Source organism: Melozone crissalis, unplaced genomic scaffold (assembly GCF_028551555.1).
Source record: "Melozone crissalis strain CALT ecotype California unplaced genomic scaffold, PUWL_Pcris_2 ptg000036l_1, whole genome shotgun sequence".
Classification (NCBI taxonomy): domain Eukaryota; kingdom Metazoa; phylum Chordata; class Aves; order Passeriformes; family Passerellidae; genus Melozone; species Melozone crissalis.
The window spans coordinates 8,079,674-8,100,023 of NW_026535814.1; the positions used below are offsets into that span (position 1 = coordinate 8,079,674).

General features: G+C 54.0%; 2 protein-coding genes across 2 annotated transcripts; both read right to left on the minus strand.

Moving 5' to 3' along the window:
* Positions 1–3,292: 3,292 nt before the first annotated feature.
* LOC128941457 (serine/threonine-protein kinase PAK 3-like) lies at positions 3,293–10,159 on the minus strand. Its single transcript, XM_054283232.1, has 13 exons — positions 10,081–10,159; positions 9,102–9,139; positions 8,537–8,663; positions 8,465–8,476; positions 7,445–7,573; positions 6,700–6,763; positions 6,018–6,066; positions 5,596–5,708; positions 5,220–5,337; positions 4,349–4,448; positions 3,871–4,067; positions 3,636–3,773; positions 3,293–3,394 (listed from the first exon to the last, which is right to left on the minus strand). Exons 1-13 carry the CDS (start codon positions 10,157–10,159, stop codon positions 3,293–3,295), a joined length of 1,266 nt encoding a protein of 421 aa, XP_054139207.1.
* Positions 10,160–13,455: 3,296 nt separating this feature from the next.
* Positions 13,456–20,327, minus strand: LOC128941706 (serine/threonine-protein kinase PAK 3-like). The gene is made up of 13 exons (XM_054283597.1): positions 20,249–20,327; positions 19,270–19,307; positions 18,705–18,831; positions 18,633–18,644; positions 17,608–17,736; positions 16,863–16,926; positions 16,181–16,229; positions 15,759–15,871; positions 15,383–15,500; positions 14,512–14,611; positions 14,034–14,230; positions 13,799–13,936; positions 13,456–13,557 (listed from the first exon to the last, which is right to left on the minus strand). Exons 1-13 carry the CDS (start codon positions 20,325–20,327, stop codon positions 13,456–13,458), a joined length of 1,266 nt encoding a protein of 421 aa, XP_054139572.1.
* Between the last annotated feature and the right edge of the window lie 23 nt (positions 20,328–20,350).

Sequence of the window (20,350 nt, forward strand, 5' to 3'; positions counted from 1 at the left end):
TTTGGCAGCGCTGTGCGCGTTTGCACGCTGAGTACCACCCAAGGGAAAGCCAAGACTCCTCTCGGGGTGCAGGCCGTCTGCTGAGAGCTCCTTGAGCACAAGGATCCTCCTGCAGGGAGCCAGCGGAAGAGCTGCTCTGGACGACCAGGCCTGGCGCGCACCGGGACAACGCTGTGCTGACAGCACTGTGACGTGGCACCTCTGGCTTGACCTCACAAAGGCAGCTGCTCTGGGGCTTTCTTGTGCCCAGCAAGACAACCTTCTGTACAGCTAATGCAAAAGAAAAGCCTGGGAAATTCTCCTCACTCACAAAGGCAGTGCTCAAGGCATCCCAGGGGAACTCAGAAAATGCGCCAATCCAAGCAGCATTCAAGCAATGCAAGCAAACATGACTTTTGGTCCCCAAAGCTTTGACTGAAAGCAAGTCTGCTTCTTCTAGGTGGCATCCTAGCTGGTTTGGAAAATGTCACTAACTTCTTCAGTGACATTTAGATGGCAAACAAAGCAAAGACAATAAATTTCCAGGACTATTGTAGGCTGCAGTTGCTCCTTGAACACGCGGGCGCATGCTGACCTATGGAGGGGCTTGGCAGCTGGCCTGCAAGCACAGCCGAGTTCATGGAAGAAATAGCAGTTGATGGTTTTTGAGTGTATCCATAGCAAGGAAGAAGACAAGGCTGTCAGCATGGAAACCCATTAGAAGAGATAATGGAAAACTTGCGTATGCTAGACTAGGTGCCTAAGTAGATGTGCATACGTGCCTCATAAATTTCTGTAAAACTTTTGCCAGTTATATTGACGTTAATTGCTTTGCACCACTGGATAGAAGAAGTTATTGTGATGTAGTTAGTGACTTGAGATCACGCTTTGTTAAGAGTGTATAAGCTGGAGAACATGCAGAATGAAAAAAACAAACCTTTTTCTTCTTGGACCGTGATCACGTGTGTATGCCACGTCCGGCCTAACGGTGATGCTTGCCCTATCTCTGGGTCAAGAAACAAGTCTTGTCTGACTGGTAACTTTTCAACAAGCTGAGAAAGAAATTAGTACCTGGACATGCAGGTTTCTGAAGGGAGGAAAGAAAAGTGTTGACAAGAATAAAGCTAAGTTTTAAATGCCTGAAACACTCAAACATGACATGTTGTGGGATAGTGTACCATATGTTAGACAGAGGCAAAACAAACCACAACTCATTAGTATCTGGACTTCATTGCCCACTATGCTTAGAAATGTTGCTTGAAGGCACTTTGTGTCAAGGATCCAGTTCCTGTAGATGACTGTCGACGTAGATCAAAATCCTACCAACAAATCAGTGTCAAAACCAGCAAGAGGGAGACTTTTGTCCTTGGCAGTAGCTTCCAGGTGCTCCTGGAAGTCACCAGGCCTAGACACAAAGATGTGTATTCAACGGAGGCAGAGAAGCATCATGCTTAGCTCTAAATGTGACCTTTGCTAGCAGATCATACTAGCAGCTACTAAATTACATTTCTTCTGCTCTTAGCCAGAGCCAAGATGGGAATCAAAGTCTAGATCACAGGAGAAGATCACACGAGCCTCAGCTTTTCCAGAAGAGGAAAACTACAAAGGATAGTAAATTTGCGTCGCATTTACAGGCTATTTTTGCAGATCGATAGACAAGGGATGAAGCTTAAAAGATGAGAGCAAAGGAAAATCAACAGATGTGCTGAAAGGGAGTGAAGAGGAAGGAGACCTCAAATTAACTGAAAAGCTGCACAGAAAGCTTCTCTACTTTGTGCACTTGCCTCAAGTTTTAAATGGCAAAATCTAGGAGTATTTCCAACTTAGTTTTATTAATTCTAGAAGAAAGACAATCAAAACGGTGTGCTTCTGCTTACAGTATGAAGTAAAGCACAGGAAGCCATTAGAGTAAGAAAAATTGTGTTCAGAAGGCTGAGGCAGCCTTAGGGGTAGGAGGCATGGGGACTGCTGTTAGGGACTGCTCAGGGACTGGGTGCTCCTTGAAGGTTGCCCACAGGCCTGAGTTCCACGCCTGTGGGCAACCTTCAAGGAGCACCCAGTCCCTGAGCAGTCCCTAACAGTGCGTATGCCAGCAGATGGAGGCGAAGCGGAGCCCCAGCTCGGTGGGAAAAGGGCCGGGGTGGGGAGCCGTGCTCAGCAGGGGCTCCTGCATCAAATTGCTCAAAGACAGGCGTGCTATGGTGTGTGCATGTTTCCAACACCTGGCAGCAGCAGGCTGGCCCAGATGTGGGAAAAGGCCAAGGAGGCAGCAGAGTGGGAATGGGGCTCTGCAGGAGGCCCGGGCGGTTGCACACCCCTGTGGGGGATGAGGCTGGCCCAGAGGGTCCCTGGGGGTCTGGGGTGAAAAGGGGGGAGAAGAGAAGCAGGGAGGAAATGCCAGATGCCGCTGTGAGAATGCCATTCCGTCCCACAGGTGACATAGTGAGAGGAGGGTGGCAACAAAATGGTGATTGCTGCTGATCAGCCTGACATCTTCAAGACAAGAGGCCCAGAAAGGACTGCACATCTGCCTCCTAGTGTTGTCCTGAATGGGAGCTCATTACCCGGTGTTCATTACCTGTAGGTCTCTCAGCTTCCCGCAGGCATGCCACACTTGCGGTAAGCAAAGCTGCTTACCTCCCTATGTTCTTTGGGCCTCTGAAAGGGACTGTCCACTTAGCTGCAGCCTGGCAAGGAAGGGAGTCTTACAACACTGTGGATATTTTCGACTTTTATTGACACTCGGGCTGAAACCAAGTATCCCCTCGCTGCTTCTCCATCTTCAGCATTCTGTCCTGCAGGTGGCCTGCTCAGGCTGACAGCTTGGAGCGCCTGCAGGCTCCAGTTCTACTGCAGCCCAGCTTTTCCTCTCACTGCTTAATTCTTATTATGACAATTCTTTCATTTCTACTTCAAAGCTTCCCTAAATTAACAACACTCTATCCTAAGCTAAACAATCCTCTACTATCCAAGCTCTCTACGTTCTATAGTCCTTAAAAGTTGATCCCTACATCTCCTAATTTTTTTAAACTTTCATCTTTTGCAGAAAGAAAAACAACAGAGCTTTAAATTGAACCTAACAACATATCTAACCCAACCTAACCTAACCTAACCTAACCTAACCTAACCTAACAGCTAACCTAACAGCTAACCTAACAGCTAACCTAAGAGCTAAACTGAGCAAATATTTACACTCTCATGTTTCCTATCTACAGCACAGCTCCTCTTCAAACTCGGGGGATGGCTGAAGCTCGGCCTAAAGATGACGCATCCCCTTTTCCCTCCTCTCGGCTGGCGGGGCATCAGGGCCTCCTCAGGCGCAGGTGTCTCCTCTCCAGTCTTCCTGCACTCGCTTGGCTGAGATGATCAGAGCAGCCAGGCTGGAGGCAGGATCGCCTGAGGTCACAAAGGGATGCTGCCCAGAGGAAAAAGAGCAAAGAAAGGAACTCTTACTTTCCAGGATCACATCCTCGCGGGCTCAAGCAGGATTCCCTGGCTATCAGCAAGACACACATCGAGCACCGAGGGCAGCATGTCACCCTGCGCCTTCCTGTCCTGGCAGCTTTCTGTGCCACGTGGCCCACACTCCTCCTCCTCATCCCTTCATGCAGGTGTCCTCAGCTGCCAGGCCTTTTTGCCCCTTTGCTTTTCCTTACCTGTAGGAGCTCCTGGGCAGACCAGCGCCTGTCCTCATCTGCCTGCAGGCAGCAGCGGAGGAAGTCGCGCAGGAGAGCCGAGTGGTGCCTGGGGTTCTGCAGTTTTGGGGGCCCGTTCCTTTCTAGCAGTTCAAAAACCTACAGCACATGGATGCAAGAGGACACTCCACCTGCTCCTTTGCTAGCCACACACAGCTCTCTCCACACAGAGCCCTCTTGCTAAGCTGCACCTTACCCGGAGACGGGCTTCCCGCTGGTAAGGAGCTTCCCCTTCCACCATTTCCAGCCCCATGATCCCCAGGGACCAGATGTCCACTTTGGGGCCGTAGGCTTCTCCTCTCACCACCTCCGGTGCCATCCAGCTGGGAGTGCCGACGCTGGAGCTGCGCTTGCTGTGCTCAGGGCTGAGCTGAGCACAGAGGCCAAAGTCACCTGAGGACAAAAACAAAGCCTGTCAAAGCCAGCTACCACTGGCAAAGCGGCCAAAACCATTGCCCACTCCAAGCCTGACCAGGCCATGCTGAATCTAGCTGAAAAAGCAGCTGAGCCCTCTTTCCACGTGCCTGGAGCCAGGCAAATAAGGCATCGGCCGCTTCAAAAACACCCTGACGATTCACGCACTGGCCAAGCCGCGCTTCTGCCCCAGTGGCCGTCACCAAAATGCAAGCGCACGGCATATGCTGGACATGCTGCAGCCCAGCAGGGACACCCACCCAACTTGACGGATCCGTCCGTGCTCACAAGGACGTTGCAACTTTTGATGTCTCTGTGGATGACTTGGCGGCAATGAAGGAAATGCAGTCCTTGCAGGCACTGAGAGAGAAGAAGGAGGGAGGGAAAGTTAACGTGCAGGATCTGATTTCATCCCACCCGCAAGGAAAGAGCTCAACGGGATTGGCGGCTTTCTCAGGGAATTGTGAGCCAGGGCGAAACATCACGCTGCTGTCATCATGAAGAGCTTGCTGCTTCAACACTCTTGGAAGTTTTTTCTAGATTTCCAAGCAAAGGCACCTGGGCTCCCAAAAGTTCCACCGGCCTTGGGTAGGAAGCGCGTCACCTTTGGCTGGGAGGCGGCACGGTAAAGAATTTTGGGGAAGCCTAGTGGCAGCAGAAGAGGAAGCTGCTGGTGACAGCAGCACCTTCGAGCTGTTCCAGAATGCATCGCCATCCAGGCTGCAATGCTATCCTTTGAAGCTGAGGACAGCTCTTTGCCCTTAGCTTGAAATTCTGCCACCCGCATGCTGCCTTCCAGTGGCAAGCAATGTAGGACAGACAGACAGGCTCCAGGCAAACATTCCCAGGCAAAGCTGAGAAGAGGAAGAAAGAGAAATTGAGCCAGTGAGCGAGCACCAAGGCCAGACAACAGACAGGATGGAAGAGTGCAAGAACAGAGCCTGAGGAGTGCGAGGGCACCGGCAGGCAGTACACTTCCCATGCTCTTTCTTCTCCTGTGTGGCATGAGAGCAGCAACAGCAGCAGCAGCAGCAAAAGAAGGGTGAGAGCAAGAAATCTCGGCTCTCCTTAAGCTCCAGCTGGCAAGCAGCATCCGGGCAGGCTTGGGCAAGCACAAGCGGGATCCCTCACCTCCCGACAGACAGCGCCTATCTGTCCTTCCTCCAGGTACACTGCCCTCAGCACATCAAACAAGGTGCCGCCGTCCATGAACTCCATGGCCAGCCAGAGCTCCGCATCCACCAGGTAGCTGAAAGAAGAAAACTACGGCATGGAGAAACAGAATGGGCACAGCCTCAGTCACCCCAGGGCCTGAGCCAGGTTTTTGCAGCTGCTCTCCAAGCTACGTGGGCCACAAGAGACTATTGAACAGCAGCTCCACCTCCTCCCACGCTCTGGAGACCAGCAGAGAAATCATCCCCAGCTCTGTTCTCTGCCAGTGACCAAAGGGCATCGTCTCTTTGCGCTTGCACCAGCTAAAGCTACATTGACACCAGAATATGCCAACCTGTCTAAGTAGGTAACGATATTGGGACTCCTGTTGTCCCTCATGGCCAGGATTTCATTGGCAGCCAGCTCCTCGGACATCTCCTCCTCGAGTGACATGATCTTGATTGCCACCTGCAATGACATTGGCCACCGGTACCTTGAGAAGACGCACCCTGCTCGAGATCACAAGGAGCACGGAGCGAGTGCTGGTGCAATGAGGCAGCACGCTGGGCCAAAGCGCCTTGTCACTAGACAGCAGAGCTTAGCAGAAGCACCAAAGGCCAGCCCAAATGCATTCTGCCCCCTGAGCCTAGACTGCATTTCAGAGGAACAGCCTCTGCTGCAGACATGGAGCTGCCACCCAAACCTCCAAGCAGAGCTCACAGCAGCGGGCAAAGCGCTCCGGAGCTGCAAAATGGCATGGGGCTGTTGGCACTTTACCTGTTGTCCGCTGCTGGTGTCAAGGGCTTTATAAACAGCTCCAAACCCCCTAGAAAGACAAAAGCAGCAGAAAGACACCTTTATCCCTTTGGCAGTGAAAGCAAGCCCAGGCAGCAGATCTCCCCAGGCTGCCTGGACGCCTTCCTCAGAAAAAATGCCTGGCTGCAGCATCTCTTCTGCCAACGGCACCTCAGCCCATCAGCCCTCTGCCATGCGGCGCAGGCTGTCCGAGGGAACACTAAGGTGCAGCATGAAGACCAAGGGCCGCTGGAAATCTCCAAGGCGCACGCCCTGCCAGGTCATTTCACAACCTAAGGGGAACTCTCTCCTTGTGCGGGTGTGCATGCATGTGTGTGTCAAAAAAGGGAGAACAATTTGAGTCAGAAGACTGTCCTTGACAATCTGACCTTTCTTGGATGGCAAGGTGCTCTTTCAGGCCCGAAAGCTGCAGGGGCAGGGGTTTTCCCAGCTCCTGCTCCTCACTGCTGCAAGCAAGACACTGCCAGCATCAACTTGTCTTTGATGAGGCCTTTGGATTGCTCTGACCAAGCAGTCCGGGCAGGCCACACGAGGTCAAGCCAGAGCCTGACCATGATTGGGGCTTGCCTGACTTCACGCTTGATATTGCACCAGCCAAAGACCTGGTCCACACTTTTGTAAAATGAGCTGATGTCACGCTTACCCTCGCCCGAGTTCCTCAAATGCCGTGTATTTGCCTGTTGGCCGGCCCGGACTCACGATGCTCCCTGAAAGACAAAAGCAGTGCAGGGTGCTCACTGGCACACAGAGACGCCGCTGCCCAGAGCGTCCCAAAGGCAGCCCCACTGCCCGCAGCTCTGGGCCCTTTGCGGTCCCTCGGCTTCCAGCTGCTGAGACCAGCAAGTGGGAGGGCCATCTTCTCCACCTTTCATCAGGTGGCCTTTCCAAGAAGGCCTTGATTTCTTTCAAGAGCAGCATCCCACGCGATAAGCCAAAATGATGAGCCCTTAAGAAGGGGGCCCTAAGAGGTAACCAAGGGCCTTTGCAGCCTCCTCACTCACACCCACCATCACTGGCAGGTCCACTGCCAGGGGCACAAAGTGTCTGGGCCGGAGGAGGAGTAAGAACCAGAGCCAGAAAACAGCTGGCGCCAGACAGCTGCCTGGGCAATAGTCACTTGCTAGGTGCCAGCCTTCTGCTCAAGCAGAAACAATCTCTGCTTTTGTCTTTGGCCCACAAGGCAGCCCAGGCAGGGCCAAGGCAGGCCCAGCCGCCCTCACAGGCAGCAGGGACTCCCTGAGCGCTGCCGCGCTGCCTCAGAGCACAACAACACCTTCTGCAGAGAGGCCTAAGTGCCTCTGAGACCGAGGGGCAGCATCTGGCGCAGCCTACACCCAGACACGCGCACAACACCCTGCTCTGGCAGACAAGAAATGCACCGGACGTACTCAGTGTCTTCAGGCCCTCCCTCATCTCGGGCTGCTGGGCTGCGCTGCTGCAGGAAGTGCCGGCAGCGGGGGTTGAGCTGGCTGCTGCAGGCCACGCTGGTCCAGCAGCACCAGGCTGAATGGCAGAGCCTGTCTTGCGCTGGGACAAGAAAGGATTGCCCGTCAGAAGGGTGGCTGGCACACATGCCCCCCCTAAGCGCACGGCAAAAGCAAGGCCTTGGGAAGGTGCTGCCAGCCACGGCCAGGCCTCTCCAGCTGGGGCAGTTCCCATGTCCCCTTCTCAAAGGCACCTTCGGGAGAAGCCCAAAGGCTACTGGCATCCAGCCCCTCCCGACCACCTCCATGCTCCACGTCTTCAGCTGTTCTGCAAGACACTGGCAACAAGGTATCGATGGGGCTGCCAAGATCCACAAAGAGATCAGAGCAGGGCCCCAGAGCCTTGCTGCTTTCCTCCTCCTGTCTTTTCCTGGGCAATGAAATCAGCCCGGAGTTGGCACACAACAGTCTGCTCAGAAGCCCGCAGCGTGTCCCTTCTCTGATCTGTTTCACGGATTTCCCTTCTCTATGGCAGCCTTTAGGGAGCGGCCCTTGGGAGCCGCCTTCCAGCCCTGCCCAGACCCACCGGCCCTTTTACAGTGCAGGCCTGCCGAGGATTCTCCTCTCCAAACTCTGCTCTGACCGGCTGGAAGGGAAGCACAGCCTGAAGCTAATTAGTCCACGGAGAGGGCAGGTCCCTTCCAGGGCCCAGTGTCTCCCAGGTACCCTGCAAGGCTGTCAACTGCGAATTTGGGCCGCGCTGTCCGCTGACCACTGGCAGCCTGCACTGACCACGGGCACAAGGGGCTGACTCCTGAGAGTCACTGAATGCTGCCTCCTGTCTGATCCCAAGAGACACTCTGGCACCCTCTCAGCATCCCAGCTTAAATGTCAAACTTCCGAACCCATTGACCAGGGCTCCGCGGCTTGCCTGAAGCCGCACTACGCCTCAGCAGGCACACGGCCGCCAGCATCTTCCGCCACGAGCAACAAGGGCTGCTCCAAAACGGGGAAGCCTGGCCCTGCACCAAAGGCAGTGCCAAGCTCAGCTGTCACTTACTGGCTCAGCAAGTTCAGGCTGTGAAGGGACAGCAGCTGAAGGCTTCATCTTCCTTTGCTCCTCTTCAGCCTCTTCCTCAATGACAGAGGCAGCCAGAGGAGCTGCTGACCCTGCTGTTGTGCCCTGCAGGCAGACAGAAGTGAGAGAGATGGGCAAAAGCCAGTGCCTTAGGAGCTGCTTTCTATAGAGCTGGGAAAGGACCCAGAAGAAGGGCAAATCATAGACTTGGATACAAGTGGGCCTCTGAGTCACGCAAACCCGAGGAAGTTGGCTGAATGAGCTGCTACTCCATCTTGCTGTGCATTTGAGCTTCCCTGCTGCCTAGAAGCAGCAAGATGCCTCGGAGCTGTCCCATTTGCCTTTCATCTCTTGAAAGGCTCTTCACTGGAAAATCAGCAAACAGCCAGTGCTCCCTTTGCTACTGCTGATGCCAGCGGGCAGCTGGCCTTTCCTTCAGCCTCCCACGCCGGCACTCCACACTGGGCTGCAACAGGCCAAGCTGGCAGAATTGCTGCACCATTCTCACACGCCAGCAACGGCACAGCTTCCTTTGCCACTCACCAAAGGACAGGCATGTCTCCATCCGCGTGTCAGGTGACCTGCAGCCAGCAAGGCAAAAGGAACCAGAGGCCCTTAGAAAAGTGCCTGTGCTGGCCACTCCCACAGCACAAGGCAGCCCCAACACAGAGCATTTCCCTTTCCCAACATGCCTCCAGGAGCAACAGCTCTTTCCCACAGCAAGCAAGAGAACAACAAGGACGCTAGAGGAGGCTCTGTCTGCATTTGGGCCTCTTTTGCAAGGAGAGAAATAGGAAGACGGTGCTGGAAATGCCCGCTGCTCTTCAAAACTTTGAGCTCCTCTTGTGCCCAACAGCTCAAGCTGCATTTCCCTCTTCTCTTTCCTGCATTTTCCTTATACATTCTTTTAAATGGCATGCCCTAATTCCCATCCCTTGGCTGAAGATGATAGCCCAGCAAAGCTTCCACAAAGGGTCCCTTCCCTGTGGCAGCTCCCTGCTGAAGCAGCCCAGGAACAGCTGCTGGGCTCAGCAGCAAACCCTCCCTGCACTGCAGTTTCTGCTGCATCGCCAAGGCAATCGCAGTCTTGGCACAGCATCAAAGGCTCAAGTCATGCAGCCAAGGCCTCTAAGGGGCAGAATATGGAGCAAAAGGTGCTTTCCTTCACTCCTGGAGAGAACCACTGAGTTGGTAGAAGTACTTCTGAGGATCTCCCCTCAGGGTCTGCAATTTGCAGCTTGTCTTGCTTGAAGCAGCAAGCCGAGGAAATGACGGACTCCGCTGCCACGCACTCTCCCGGGGAAGGAAGGCAACCGCTGCAGGTTGCATGGCAAATACTCTGCACGCGCCACCCAGTACAGATGCCCCCTTTGGAGCTGATGCTGCTGGCAGGACACTGACCAAAGCGGTGGCACCTTCAGGGCCATTTTGTTCCCACAGAAACTGGGCCACTGGTGCGGCATAAAGAGCAGAGCCAAGCAAAAGTCGGGGGATGCCAGCCCCAGGAGAAACCTTTACTTACGAGTCAGCTGGGTCAGGTAGTAGCCAGAATAGACAACAGAAAAGACGGTGCAAACGGCGGCACAGACTTGCCCGATCATTTTGGCAGCGCTGTGCGCGTTTGCACGCTGAGTACCACCCAAGGGAAAGCCAAGACTCCTCTCGGGGTGCAGGCCGTCTGCTGAGAGCTCCTTGAGCACAAGGATCCTCCTGCAGGGAGCCAGCGGAAGAGCTGCTCTGGACGACCAGGCCTGGCGCGCACCGGGACAACGCTGTGCTGACAGCACTGTGACGTGGCACCTCTGGCTTGACCTCACAAAGGCAGCTGCTCTGGGGCTTTCTTGTGCCCAGCAAGACAACCTTCTGTACAGCTAATGCAAAAGAAAAGCCTGGGAAATTCTCCTCACTCACAAAGGCAGTGCTCAAGGCATCCCAGGGGAACTCAGAAAATGCGCCAATCCAAGCAGCATTCAAGCAATGCAAGCAAACATGACTTTTGGTCCCCAAAGCTTTGACTGAAAGCAAGTCTGCTTCTTCTAGGTGGCATCCTAGCTGGTTTGGAAAATGTCACTAACTTCTTCAGTGACATTTAGATGGCAAACAAAGCAAAGACAATAAATTTCCAGGACTATTGTAGGCTGCAGTTGCTCCTTGAACACGCGGGCGCATGCTGACCTATGGAGGGGCTTGGCAGCTGGCCTGCAAGCACAGCCGAGTTCATGGAAGAAATAGCAGTTGATGGTTTTTGAGTGTATCCATAGCAAGGAAGAAGACAAGGCTGTCAGCATGGAAACCCATTAGAAGAGATAATGGAAAACTTGCGTATGCTAGACTAGGTGCCTAAGTAGATGTGCATACGTGCCTCATAAATTTCTGTAAAACTTTTGCCAGTTATATTGACGTTAATTGCTTTGCACCACTGGATAGAAGAAGTTATTGTGATGTAGTTAGTGACTTGAGATCACGCTTTGTTAAGAGTGTATAAGCTGGAGAACATGCAGAATGAAAAAAACAAACCTTTTTCTTCTTGGACCGTGATCACGTGTGTATGCCACGTCCGGCCTAACGGTGATGCTTGCCCTATCTCTGGGTCAAGAAACAAGTCTTGTCTGACTGGTAACTTTTCAACAAGCTGAGAAAGAAATTAGTACCTGGACATGCAGGTTTCTGAAGGGAGGAAAGAAAAGTGTTGACAAGAATAAAGCTAAGTTTTAAATGCCTGAAACACTCAAACATGACATGTTGTGGGATAGTGTACCATATGTTAGACAGAGGCAAAACAAACCACAACTCATTAGTATCTGGACTTCATTGCCCACTATGCTTAGAAATGTTGCTTGAAGGCACTTTGTGTCAAGGATCCAGTTCCTGTAGATGACTGTCGACGTAGATCAAAATCCTACCAACAAATCAGTGTCAAAACCAGCAAGAGGGAGACTTTTGTCCTTGGCAGTAGCTTCCAGGTGCTCCTGGAAGTCACCAGGCCTAGACACAAAGATGTGTATTCAACGGAGGCAGAGAAGCATCATGCTTAGCTCTAAATGTGACCTTTGCTAGCAGATCATACTAGCAGCTACTAAATTACATTTCTTCTGCTCTTAGCCAGAGCCAAGATGGGAATCAAAGTCTAGATCACAGGAGAAGATCACACGAGCCTCAGCTTTTCCAGAAGAGGAAAACTACAAAGGATAGTAAATTTGCGTCGCATTTACAGGCTATTTTTGCAGATCGATAGACAAGGGATGAAGCTTAAAAGATGAGAGCAAAGGAAAATCAACAGATGTGCTGAAAGGGAGTGAAGAGGAAGGAGACCTCAAATTAACTGAAAAGCTGCACAGAAAGCTTCTCTACTTTGTGCACTTGCCTCAAGTTTTAAATGGCAAAATCTAGGAGTATTTCCAACTTAGTTTTATTAATTCTAGAAGAAAGACAATCAAAACGGTGTGCTTCTGCTTACAGTATGAAGTAAAGCACAGGAAGCCATTAGAGTAAGAAAAATTGTGTTCAGAAGGCTGAGGCAGCCTTAGGGGTAGGAGGCATGGGGACTGCTGTTAGGGACTGCTCAGGGACTGGGTGCTCCTTGAAGGTTGCCCACAGGCCTGAGTTCCACGCCTGTGGGCAACCTTCAAGGAGCACCCAGTCCCTGAGCAGTCCCTAACAGTGCGTATGCCAGCAGATGGAGGCGAAGCGGAGCCCCAGCTCGGTGGGAAAAGGGCCGGGGTGGGGAGCCGTGCTCAGCAGGGGCTCCTGCATCAAATTGCTCAAAGACAGGCGTGCTATGGTGTGTGCATGTTTCCAACACCTGGCAACAGCAGGCTGGCCCAGATGTGGGAAAAGGCCAAGGAGGCAGCAGAGTGGGAATGGGGCTCTGCAGGAGGCCCGGGCGGTTGCACACCCCTGTGGGGGATGAGGCTGGCCCAGAGGGTCCCTGGGGGTCTGGGGTGAAAAGGGGGGAGAAGAGAAGCAGGGAGGAAATGCCAGATGCCGCTGTGAGAATGCCATTCCGTCCCACAGGTGACATAGTGAGAGGAGGGTGGCAACAAAATGGTGATTGCTGCTGATCAGCCTGACATCTTCAAGACAAGAGGCCCAGAAAGGACTGCACATCTGCCTCCTAGTGTTGTCCTGAATGGGAGCTCATTACCCGGTGTTCATTACCTGTAGGTCTCTCAGCTTCCCGCAGGCATGCCACACTTGCGGTAAGCAAAGCTGCTTACCTCCCTATGTTCTTTGGGCCTCTGAAAGGGACTGTCCACTTAGCTGCAGCCTGGCAAGGAAGGGAGTCTTACAACACTGTGGATATTTTCGACTTTTATTGACACTCGGGCTGAAACCAAGTATCCCCTCGCTGCTTCTCCATCTTCAGCATTCTGTCCTGCAGGTGGCCTGCTCAGGCTGACAGCTTGGAGCGCCTGCAGGCTCCAGTTCTACTGCAGCCCAGCTTTTCCTCTCACTGCTTAATTCTTATTATGACAATTCTTTCATTTCTACTTCAAAGCTTCCCTAAATTAACAACACTCTATCCTAAGCTAAACAATCCTCTACTATCCAAGCTCTCTACGTTCTATAGTCCTTAAAAGTTGATCCCTACATCTCCTAATTTTTTAAACTTTCATCTTTTGCAGAAAGAAAAACAACAGAGCTTTAAATTGAACCTAACAACATATCTAACCCAACCTAACCTAACCTAACCTAACCTAACCTAACCTAACCTAACCGCTAACCTAACAGCTAACCTAACAGCTAACCTAAGAGCTAAACTGAGCAAATATTTACACTATCGTGTTTCCTATCTACAGCACAGCTCCTCTTCAAACTCGGGGGATGGCTGAAGCTCGGCCTAAAGATGACGCATCCCCTTTTCCCTCCTCTCGGCTGGCGGGGCATCAGGGCCTCCTCAGGCGCAGGTGTCTCCTCTCCAGTCTTCCTGCACTCGCTTGGCTGAGATGATCAGAGCAGCCAGGCTGGAGGCAGGATCGCCTGAGGTCACAAAGGGATGCTGCCCAGAGGAAAAAGAACAAAGAAAGGAACTCTTACTTTCCAGGATCACATCCTCGCGGGCTCAAGCAGGATTCCCTGGCTATCAGCAAGACACACATCGAGCACCGAGGGCAGCATGTCACCCTGCGCCTTCCTGTCCTGGCAGCTTTCTGTGCCACGTGGCCCACACTCCTCCTCCTCATCCCTTCATGCAGGTGTCCTCAGCTGCCAGGCCTTTTTGCCCCTTTGCTTTTCCTTACCTGTAGGAGCTCCTGGGCAGACCAGCGCCTGTCCTCATCTGCCTGCAGGCAGCAGCGGAGGAAGTCACGCAGGAGAGCCGAGTGGTGCCTGGGGTTCTGCAGTTTTGGGGGCCCGTTCCTTTCTAGCAGTTCAAAAACCTACAGCACATGGATGCAAGAGGACACTCCACCTGCTCCTTTGCTAGCCACACACAGCTCTCTCCACACAGAGCCCTCTTGCTAAGCTGCACCTTACCCGGAGACGGGCTTCCCGCTGGTAAGGAGCTTCCCCTTCCACCATTTCCAGCCCCATGATCCCCAGGGACCAGATGTCCACTTTGGGGCCGTAGGCTTCTCCTCTCACCACCTCCGGTGCCATCCAGCTGGGAGTGCCGACGCTGGAGCTGCGCTTGCTGTGCTCAGGGCTGAGCTGAGCACAGAGGCCAAAGTCACCTGAGGACAAAAACAAAGCCTGTCAAAGCCAGCTACCACTGGCAAAGCGGCCAAAACCATTGCCCACTCCAAGCCTGACCAGGCCATGCTGAATCTAGCTGAAAAAGCAGCTGAGCTCTCCTTCCACGTGCCTGGAGCCAGGCAAATAAGGCATCGGCCGCTTCAAAAACACCCTGACGATTCACGCACTGGCCAAGCCGCGCTTCTGCCCCAGTGGCCGTCACCAAAATGCAAGCGCACGGCATATGCTGGACATGCTGCAGCCCAGCAGGGACACCCACCCAACTTGACGGATCCGTCCGTGCTCACAAGGACGTTGCAACTTTTGATGTCTCTGTGGATGACTTGGCGGCAATGAAGGAAATGCAGTCCTTGCAGGCACTGAGAGAGAAGAAGGAGGGAGGGAAAGTTAACGTGCAGGATCTGATTTCATCCCACCCGCAAGGAAAGAGCTCAACGGGATTGGCGGCTTTCTCAGGGAATTGTGAGCCAGGGCGAAACATCACGCTGCTGTCATCATGAAGAGCTTGCTGCTTCAACACTCTTGGAAGTTTTTTCTAGATTTCCAAGCAAAGGCACCTGGGCTCCCAAAAGTTCCACCGGCCTTGGGTAGGAAGCGCGTCACCTTTGGCTGGGAGGCGGCACGGTAAAGAATTTTGGGGAAGCCTAGTGGCAGCAGAAGAGGAAGCTGCTGGTGACAGCAGCACCTTCGAGCCGTTCCAGAATGCATCGCCATCCAGGCTGCAATGCTATCCTTTGAAGCTGAGGACAGCTCTTTGCCCTTAGCTTGAAATTCTGCCACCCGCATGCTGCCTTCCAGTGGCAAGCAATGTAGGACAGACAGACAGGCTCCAGGCAAACATTCCCAGGCAAAGCTGAGAAGAGGAAGAAAGAGAAATTGAGCCAGTGAGCGAGCACCAAGGCCAGACAACAGACAGGATGGAAGAGTGCAAGAACAGAGCCTGAGGAGTGCGAGGGCACCGGCAGGCAGTACACTTCCCATGCTCTTTCTTCTCCTGTGTGGCATGAGAGCAGCAACAGCAGCAGCAGCAGCAAAAGAAGGGTGAGAGCAAGAAATCTCGGCTCTCCTTAAGCTCCAGCTGGCAAGCAGCATCCGGGCAGGCTTGGGCAAGCACAAGCGGGATCCCTCACCTCCCGACAGACAGCGCCTATCTGTCCTTCCTCCAGGTACACTGCCCTCAGCACATCAAACAAGGTGCCGCCGTCCATGAACTCCATGGCCAGCCAGAGCTCCGCATCCACCAGGTAGCTGAAAGAAGAAAACTACGGCATGGAGAAACAGAATGGGCACAGCCTCAGTCACCCCAGGGCCTGAGCCAGGTTTTTGCAGCTGCTCTCCAAGCTACGTGGGCCACAAGAGACTATTGAACAGCAGCTCCACCTCCTCCCACGCTCTGGAGACCAGCAGAGAAATCATCCCCAGCTCTGTTCTCTGCCAGTGACCAAAGGGCATCGTCTCTTTGCGCTTGCACCAGCTAAAGCTACATTGACACCAGAATATGCCAACCTGTCTAAGTAGGTAACGATATTGGGACTCCTGTTGTCCCTCATGGCCAGGATTTCATTGGCAGCCAGCTCCTCGGACATCTCCTCCTCGAGTGACATGATCTTGATTGCCACCTGCAATGACATTGGCCACCGGTACCTTGAGAAGACGCACCCTGCTCGAGATCACAAGGAGCACGGAGCGAGTGCTGGTGCAATGAGGCAGCACGCTGGGCCAAAGTGCCTTGTCACTAGACAGCAGAGCTTAGCAGAAGCACCAAAGGCCAGCCCAAATGCATTCTGCGCCCTGAGCCTAGACTGCATTTCAGAGGAACAGCCTCTGCTGCAGACATGGAGCTGCCACCCAAACCTCCAAGCAGAGCTCACAGCAGCGGGCAAAGCGCTCCGGAGCTGCAAAATGGCATGGGGCTGTTGGCACTTTACCTGTTGTCCGCTGCTGGTGTCAAGGGCTTTATAAACAGCTCCAAACCCCCTAGAAAGACAAAAGCAGCAGAAAGACACCTTTATCCCTTTGGCAGTGAAAGCAAGCCCAGGTAGCAGATCTCCCCAGGCTGCCTGGACGCCTTCCTCAGAAAAAATGCCTGGCTGCAGCATCTCTTCTGCCAACGGCACCTCAGCCCATCAGCCCTCTGCCATGCGGCGCAGGCTGTCCGAGGGAACACTAAGGTGCAGCATGAAGACCAAGGGCCGCTGGAAATCTCCAAGGCGCACGCCCTGCCAGGTCATTTCACAACCTAAGGGGAACTCTCTCCTTGTGCGGGTGTGCATGCATGTGTGTGTCAAAAAAGGGAGAACAATTTGAGTCAGAAGACTGTCCTTGACAATCTGACCTTTCTTGGATGGCAAGGTGCTCTTTCAGGCCCGAAAGCTGCAGGGGCAGGGGTTTTCCCAGCTCCTGCTCCTCACTGCTGCAAGCAAGACACTGCCAGCATCAACTTGTCTTTGATGAGGCCTTTGGATTGCTCTGACCAAGCAGTCCGGGCAGGCCACACGAGGTCAAGCCAGAGCCTGACCATGATTGGGGCTTGCCTGACTTCACGCTTGATATTGCACCAGCCAAAGACCTGGTCCACACTTTTGTAAAATGAGCTGATGTCACGCTTACCCTCGCCCGAGTTCCTCAAATGCCGTGTATTTGCCTGTTGGCCGGCCCGGACTCACGATGCTCCCTGAAAGACAAAAGCAGTGCAGGGTGCTCACTGGCACACAGAGACGCCGCTGCCCAGAGCGTCCCAAAGGCAGCCCCACTGCCCGCAGCTCTGGGCCCTTTGCGGTCCCTCGGCTTCCAGCTGCTGAGACCAGCAAGTGGGAGGGCCATCTTCTCCACCTTTCATCAGGTGGCCTTTCCAAGAAGGCCTTGATTTCTTTCAAGAGCAGCATCCCACGCGATAAGCCAAAATGATGAGCCCTTAAGAAGGGGGCCCTAAGAGGTAACCAAGGGCCTTTGCAGCCTCCTCACTCACACCCACCATCACTGGCAGGTCCACTGCCAGGGGCACAAAGTGTCTGGGCCGGAGGAGGAGTAAGAACCAGAGCCAGAAAACAGCTGGCGCCAGACAGCTGCCTGGGCAATAGTCACTTGCTAGGTGCCAGCCTTCTGCTCAAGCAGAAACAATCTCTGCTTTTGTCTTTGGCCCACAAGGCAGCCCAGGCAGGGCCAAGCCAGGCCCAGCCGCCCTCACAGGCAGCAGGGACTCCCTGAGCGCTGCCGCGCTGCCTCAGAGCACAACAACACCTTCTGCAGAGAGGCCTAAGTGCCTCTGAGACCGAGGGGCAGCATCTGGCGCAGCCTACACCCAGACACGCGCACAACACCCTGCTCTGGCAGACAAGAAATGCACCGGACGTACTCAGTGTCTTCAGGCCCTCCCTCATCTCGGGCTGCTGGGCTGCGCTGCTGCAGGAAGTGCCGGCAGCGGGGGTTGAGCTGGCTGCTGCAGGCCACGCTGGTCCGGCGGCACCAGGCTGAATGGCAGAGCCTGTCTTGCGCTGGGACAAGAAAGGATTGCCCGTCAGAAGGGTGGCTGGCACACATGCCCCCCCTAAGCGCACGGCAAAAGCAAGGCCTTGGGAAGGTGCTGCCAGCCACGGCCAGGCCTCTCCAGCTGGGGCAGTTCCCATGTCCCCTTCTCAAAGGCACCTTCGGGAGAAGCCCAAAGGCTACTGGCATCCAGCCCCTCCCGACCACCTCCATGCTCCACGTCTTCAGCTGTTCTGCAAGACACTGGCAACAAGGTATCGATGGGGCTGCCAAGATCCACAAAGAGATCAGAGCAGGGCCCCAGAGCCTTGCTGCTTTCCTCCTCCTGTCTTTTCCTGGGCAATGAAATCAGCCCGGAGTTGGCACGCAACAGTCTGCTCAGAAGCCCGCAGCGTGTCCCTTCTCTGATCTGTTTCACGGATTTCCCTTCTCTATGGCAGCCTTTAGGGAGCGGCCCTTGGGAGCCGCCTTCCAGCCCTGCCCAGACCCACCGGCCCTTTTACAGTGCAGGCCTGCCGAGGATTCTCCTCTCCAAACTCTGCTCTGACCGGCTGGAAGGGAAGCACAGCCTGAAGCTAATTAGTCCACGGAGAGGGCAGGTCCCTTCCAGGGCCCAGTGTCTCCCAGGTACCCTGCAAGGCTGTCAACTGCGAATTTGGGCCGCGCTGTCCGCTGACCACTGGCAGCCTGCACTGACCACGGGCACAAGGGGCTGACTCCTACACTGAGAGTCACTGAATGCTGCCTCCTGTCTGATCCCAAGAGACACTCTGGCACCCTCTCAGCATCCCAGCTTAAATGTCAAACTTCAGAACCCATTGGCCAGGGCTCTGCGGCTTGCCTGAAGCCGCACTACGCCTCAGCAGGCACACGGCCGCCAGCATCTTCCACCACGAGCAACAAGGGCTGCTCCAAAACGGGGAAGCCTGGCCCTGCACCAAAGGCAGTGCCAAGCTCAGCTGTCACTTACTGGCTCAGCAAGTTCAGGCTGTGAAGGGACAGCAGCTGAAGGCTTCATCTTCCTTTGCTCCTCTTCAGCCTCTTCCTCAATGACAGAGGCAGCCAGAGGAGCTGCTGACCCTGCTGTTGTGCCCTGCAGGCAGACAGAAGTGAGAGAGATGGGCAAAAGCCAGTGCCTTAGGAACTGCTTTCTATAGAGCTGGGAAAGGACCCAGAAGAAGGGCAAATCATAGACTTAGATACAAGTGGGCCTCTGAGTCACGCAAACCCGAGGAAGTTGGCTGAATGAGCTGCTACTCCATCTTGCTGTGCATTTGAGCTTCCCTGCTGCCTAGAAGCAGCAAGATGCCTCGGAGCTGTCCCATTTGCCTTTCATCTCTTGAAAGGCTCTTCACTGGAAAATCAGCAAACAGCCAGTGCTCCCTTTGCTACTGCTGATGCCAGCGGGCAGCTGGCCTTTCCTTCAGCCTCCCACGCCGGCACTCCACACTGGGCTGCAACAGGCCAAGCTGGCAGAATTGCTGCACCATTCTCACACGCCAGCAACGGCACAGCTTCCTTTGCCACTCACCAAAGGACAGGCATGTCTCCATCCGCGTGTCAGGTGACCTGCAGCCAGCAAGGCAAAAGGAACCAGAGGCCCTTAGAAAAGTGCCTGTGCTGGCCACTCCCACAGCACAAGGCAGCCCCAACACAGAGCATTTCCCTTTCCCAACATGCCTCCAGGAGCAACAGCTCTTTCCCACAGCAAGCAAGAGAACAACAAGGACGCTAGAGGAGGCTCTGTCTGCATTTGGGCCTCTTTTGCAAGGAGAGAAATAGGAAGACGGTGCTGGAAATGCCCGCTGCTCTTCAAAACTTTGAGCTCCTCTTGTGCCCAACAGCTCAAGCTGCATTTCCCTCTTCTCTTTCCTGCATTTTCCTTATACATTCTTTTAAATGGCATGCCCTAATTCCCATCCCTTGGCTGAAGATGATAGCCCAGCAAAGCTTCCACAAAGGGTCCCTTCCCTGTGGCAGCTCCCTGCTGAAGCAGCCCAGGAACAGCTGCTGGGCTCAGTAGCAAACCCTCCCTGCACTGCAGTTTCTGCTGCATCGCCAAGGCAATCGCAGTCTTGGCACAGCATCAAAGGCTCAAGTCATGCAGCCAAGGCCTCTAAGGGGCAGAATATGGAGCAAAAGGTGCTTTCCTTCACTCCTGGAGAGAACCACTGAGTTGGTAGAAGTACTTCTGAGGATCTCCCCTCAGGGTCTGCAATTTGCAGCTTGTCTTGCTTGAAGCAGCAAGCCGAGGAAATGACGGACTCCGCTGCCACGCACTCTCCCGGGGAAGGAAGGCAACCGCTGCAGGTTGCATGGCAAATACTCTGCACGCGCCACCCAGTACAGATGCCCCCTTTGGAGCTGATGCTGCTGGCAGGACATTGACCAAAGCGGTGGCACCTTCAGGGCCATTTTGTTCCCACAGAAACTGGGCCACTGGTGCGGCATAAAGAGCAGAGCCAAGCAAAAGTCGGGGGATGCCAGCCCCAGGAGAAACCTTTACTTACGAGTCAGCTGGGTCAGGTAGTAGCCAGAATAGACAACAGAAAAGACGGTGCAAATGGCGGCACAGACTTGCCCGATCATTTTGGCAGCGCTGTGCGCGTTTG

What these genes read in the sequence shown, in the direction of transcription:
- LOC128941457 (XM_054283232.1), bottom strand. Translation starts at nt 10,159, where the DNA reads ATGATCGGGCAAGTCTGTGCCGCCGTTTGCACCGTCTTTTCTGTTGTC. An exon ending in ATCGTTACCTACTTAGACAG is followed by an intron (nt 5,338 to 5,595) that starts GTTGGCATATTC and finishes TTCTTCTTTCAG; the next exon opens with CTACCTGGTGGATGCGGAGC. An exon ending in AGCGGGAAGCCCGTCTCCGG is followed by an intron (nt 3,774 to 3,870) that starts GTAAGGTGCAGC and finishes CATGTGCTGTAG; the next exon opens with GTTTTTGAACTGCTAGAAAG.
- LOC128941706 (XM_054283597.1), bottom strand. Translation starts at nt 20,327, where the DNA reads ATGATCGGGCAAGTCTGTGCCGCCATTTGCACCGTCTTTTCTGTTGTC. An exon ending in GGACGGATCCGTCAAGTTGG is followed by an intron (nt 14,231 to 14,511) that starts GTGGGTGTCCCT and finishes TTTTGTCCTCAG; the next exon opens with GTGACTTTGGCCTCTGTGCT. An exon ending in AGCGGGAAGCCCGTCTCCGG is followed by an intron (nt 13,937 to 14,033) that starts GTAAGGTGCAGC and finishes CATGTGCTGTAG; the next exon opens with GTTTTTGAACTGCTAGAAAG.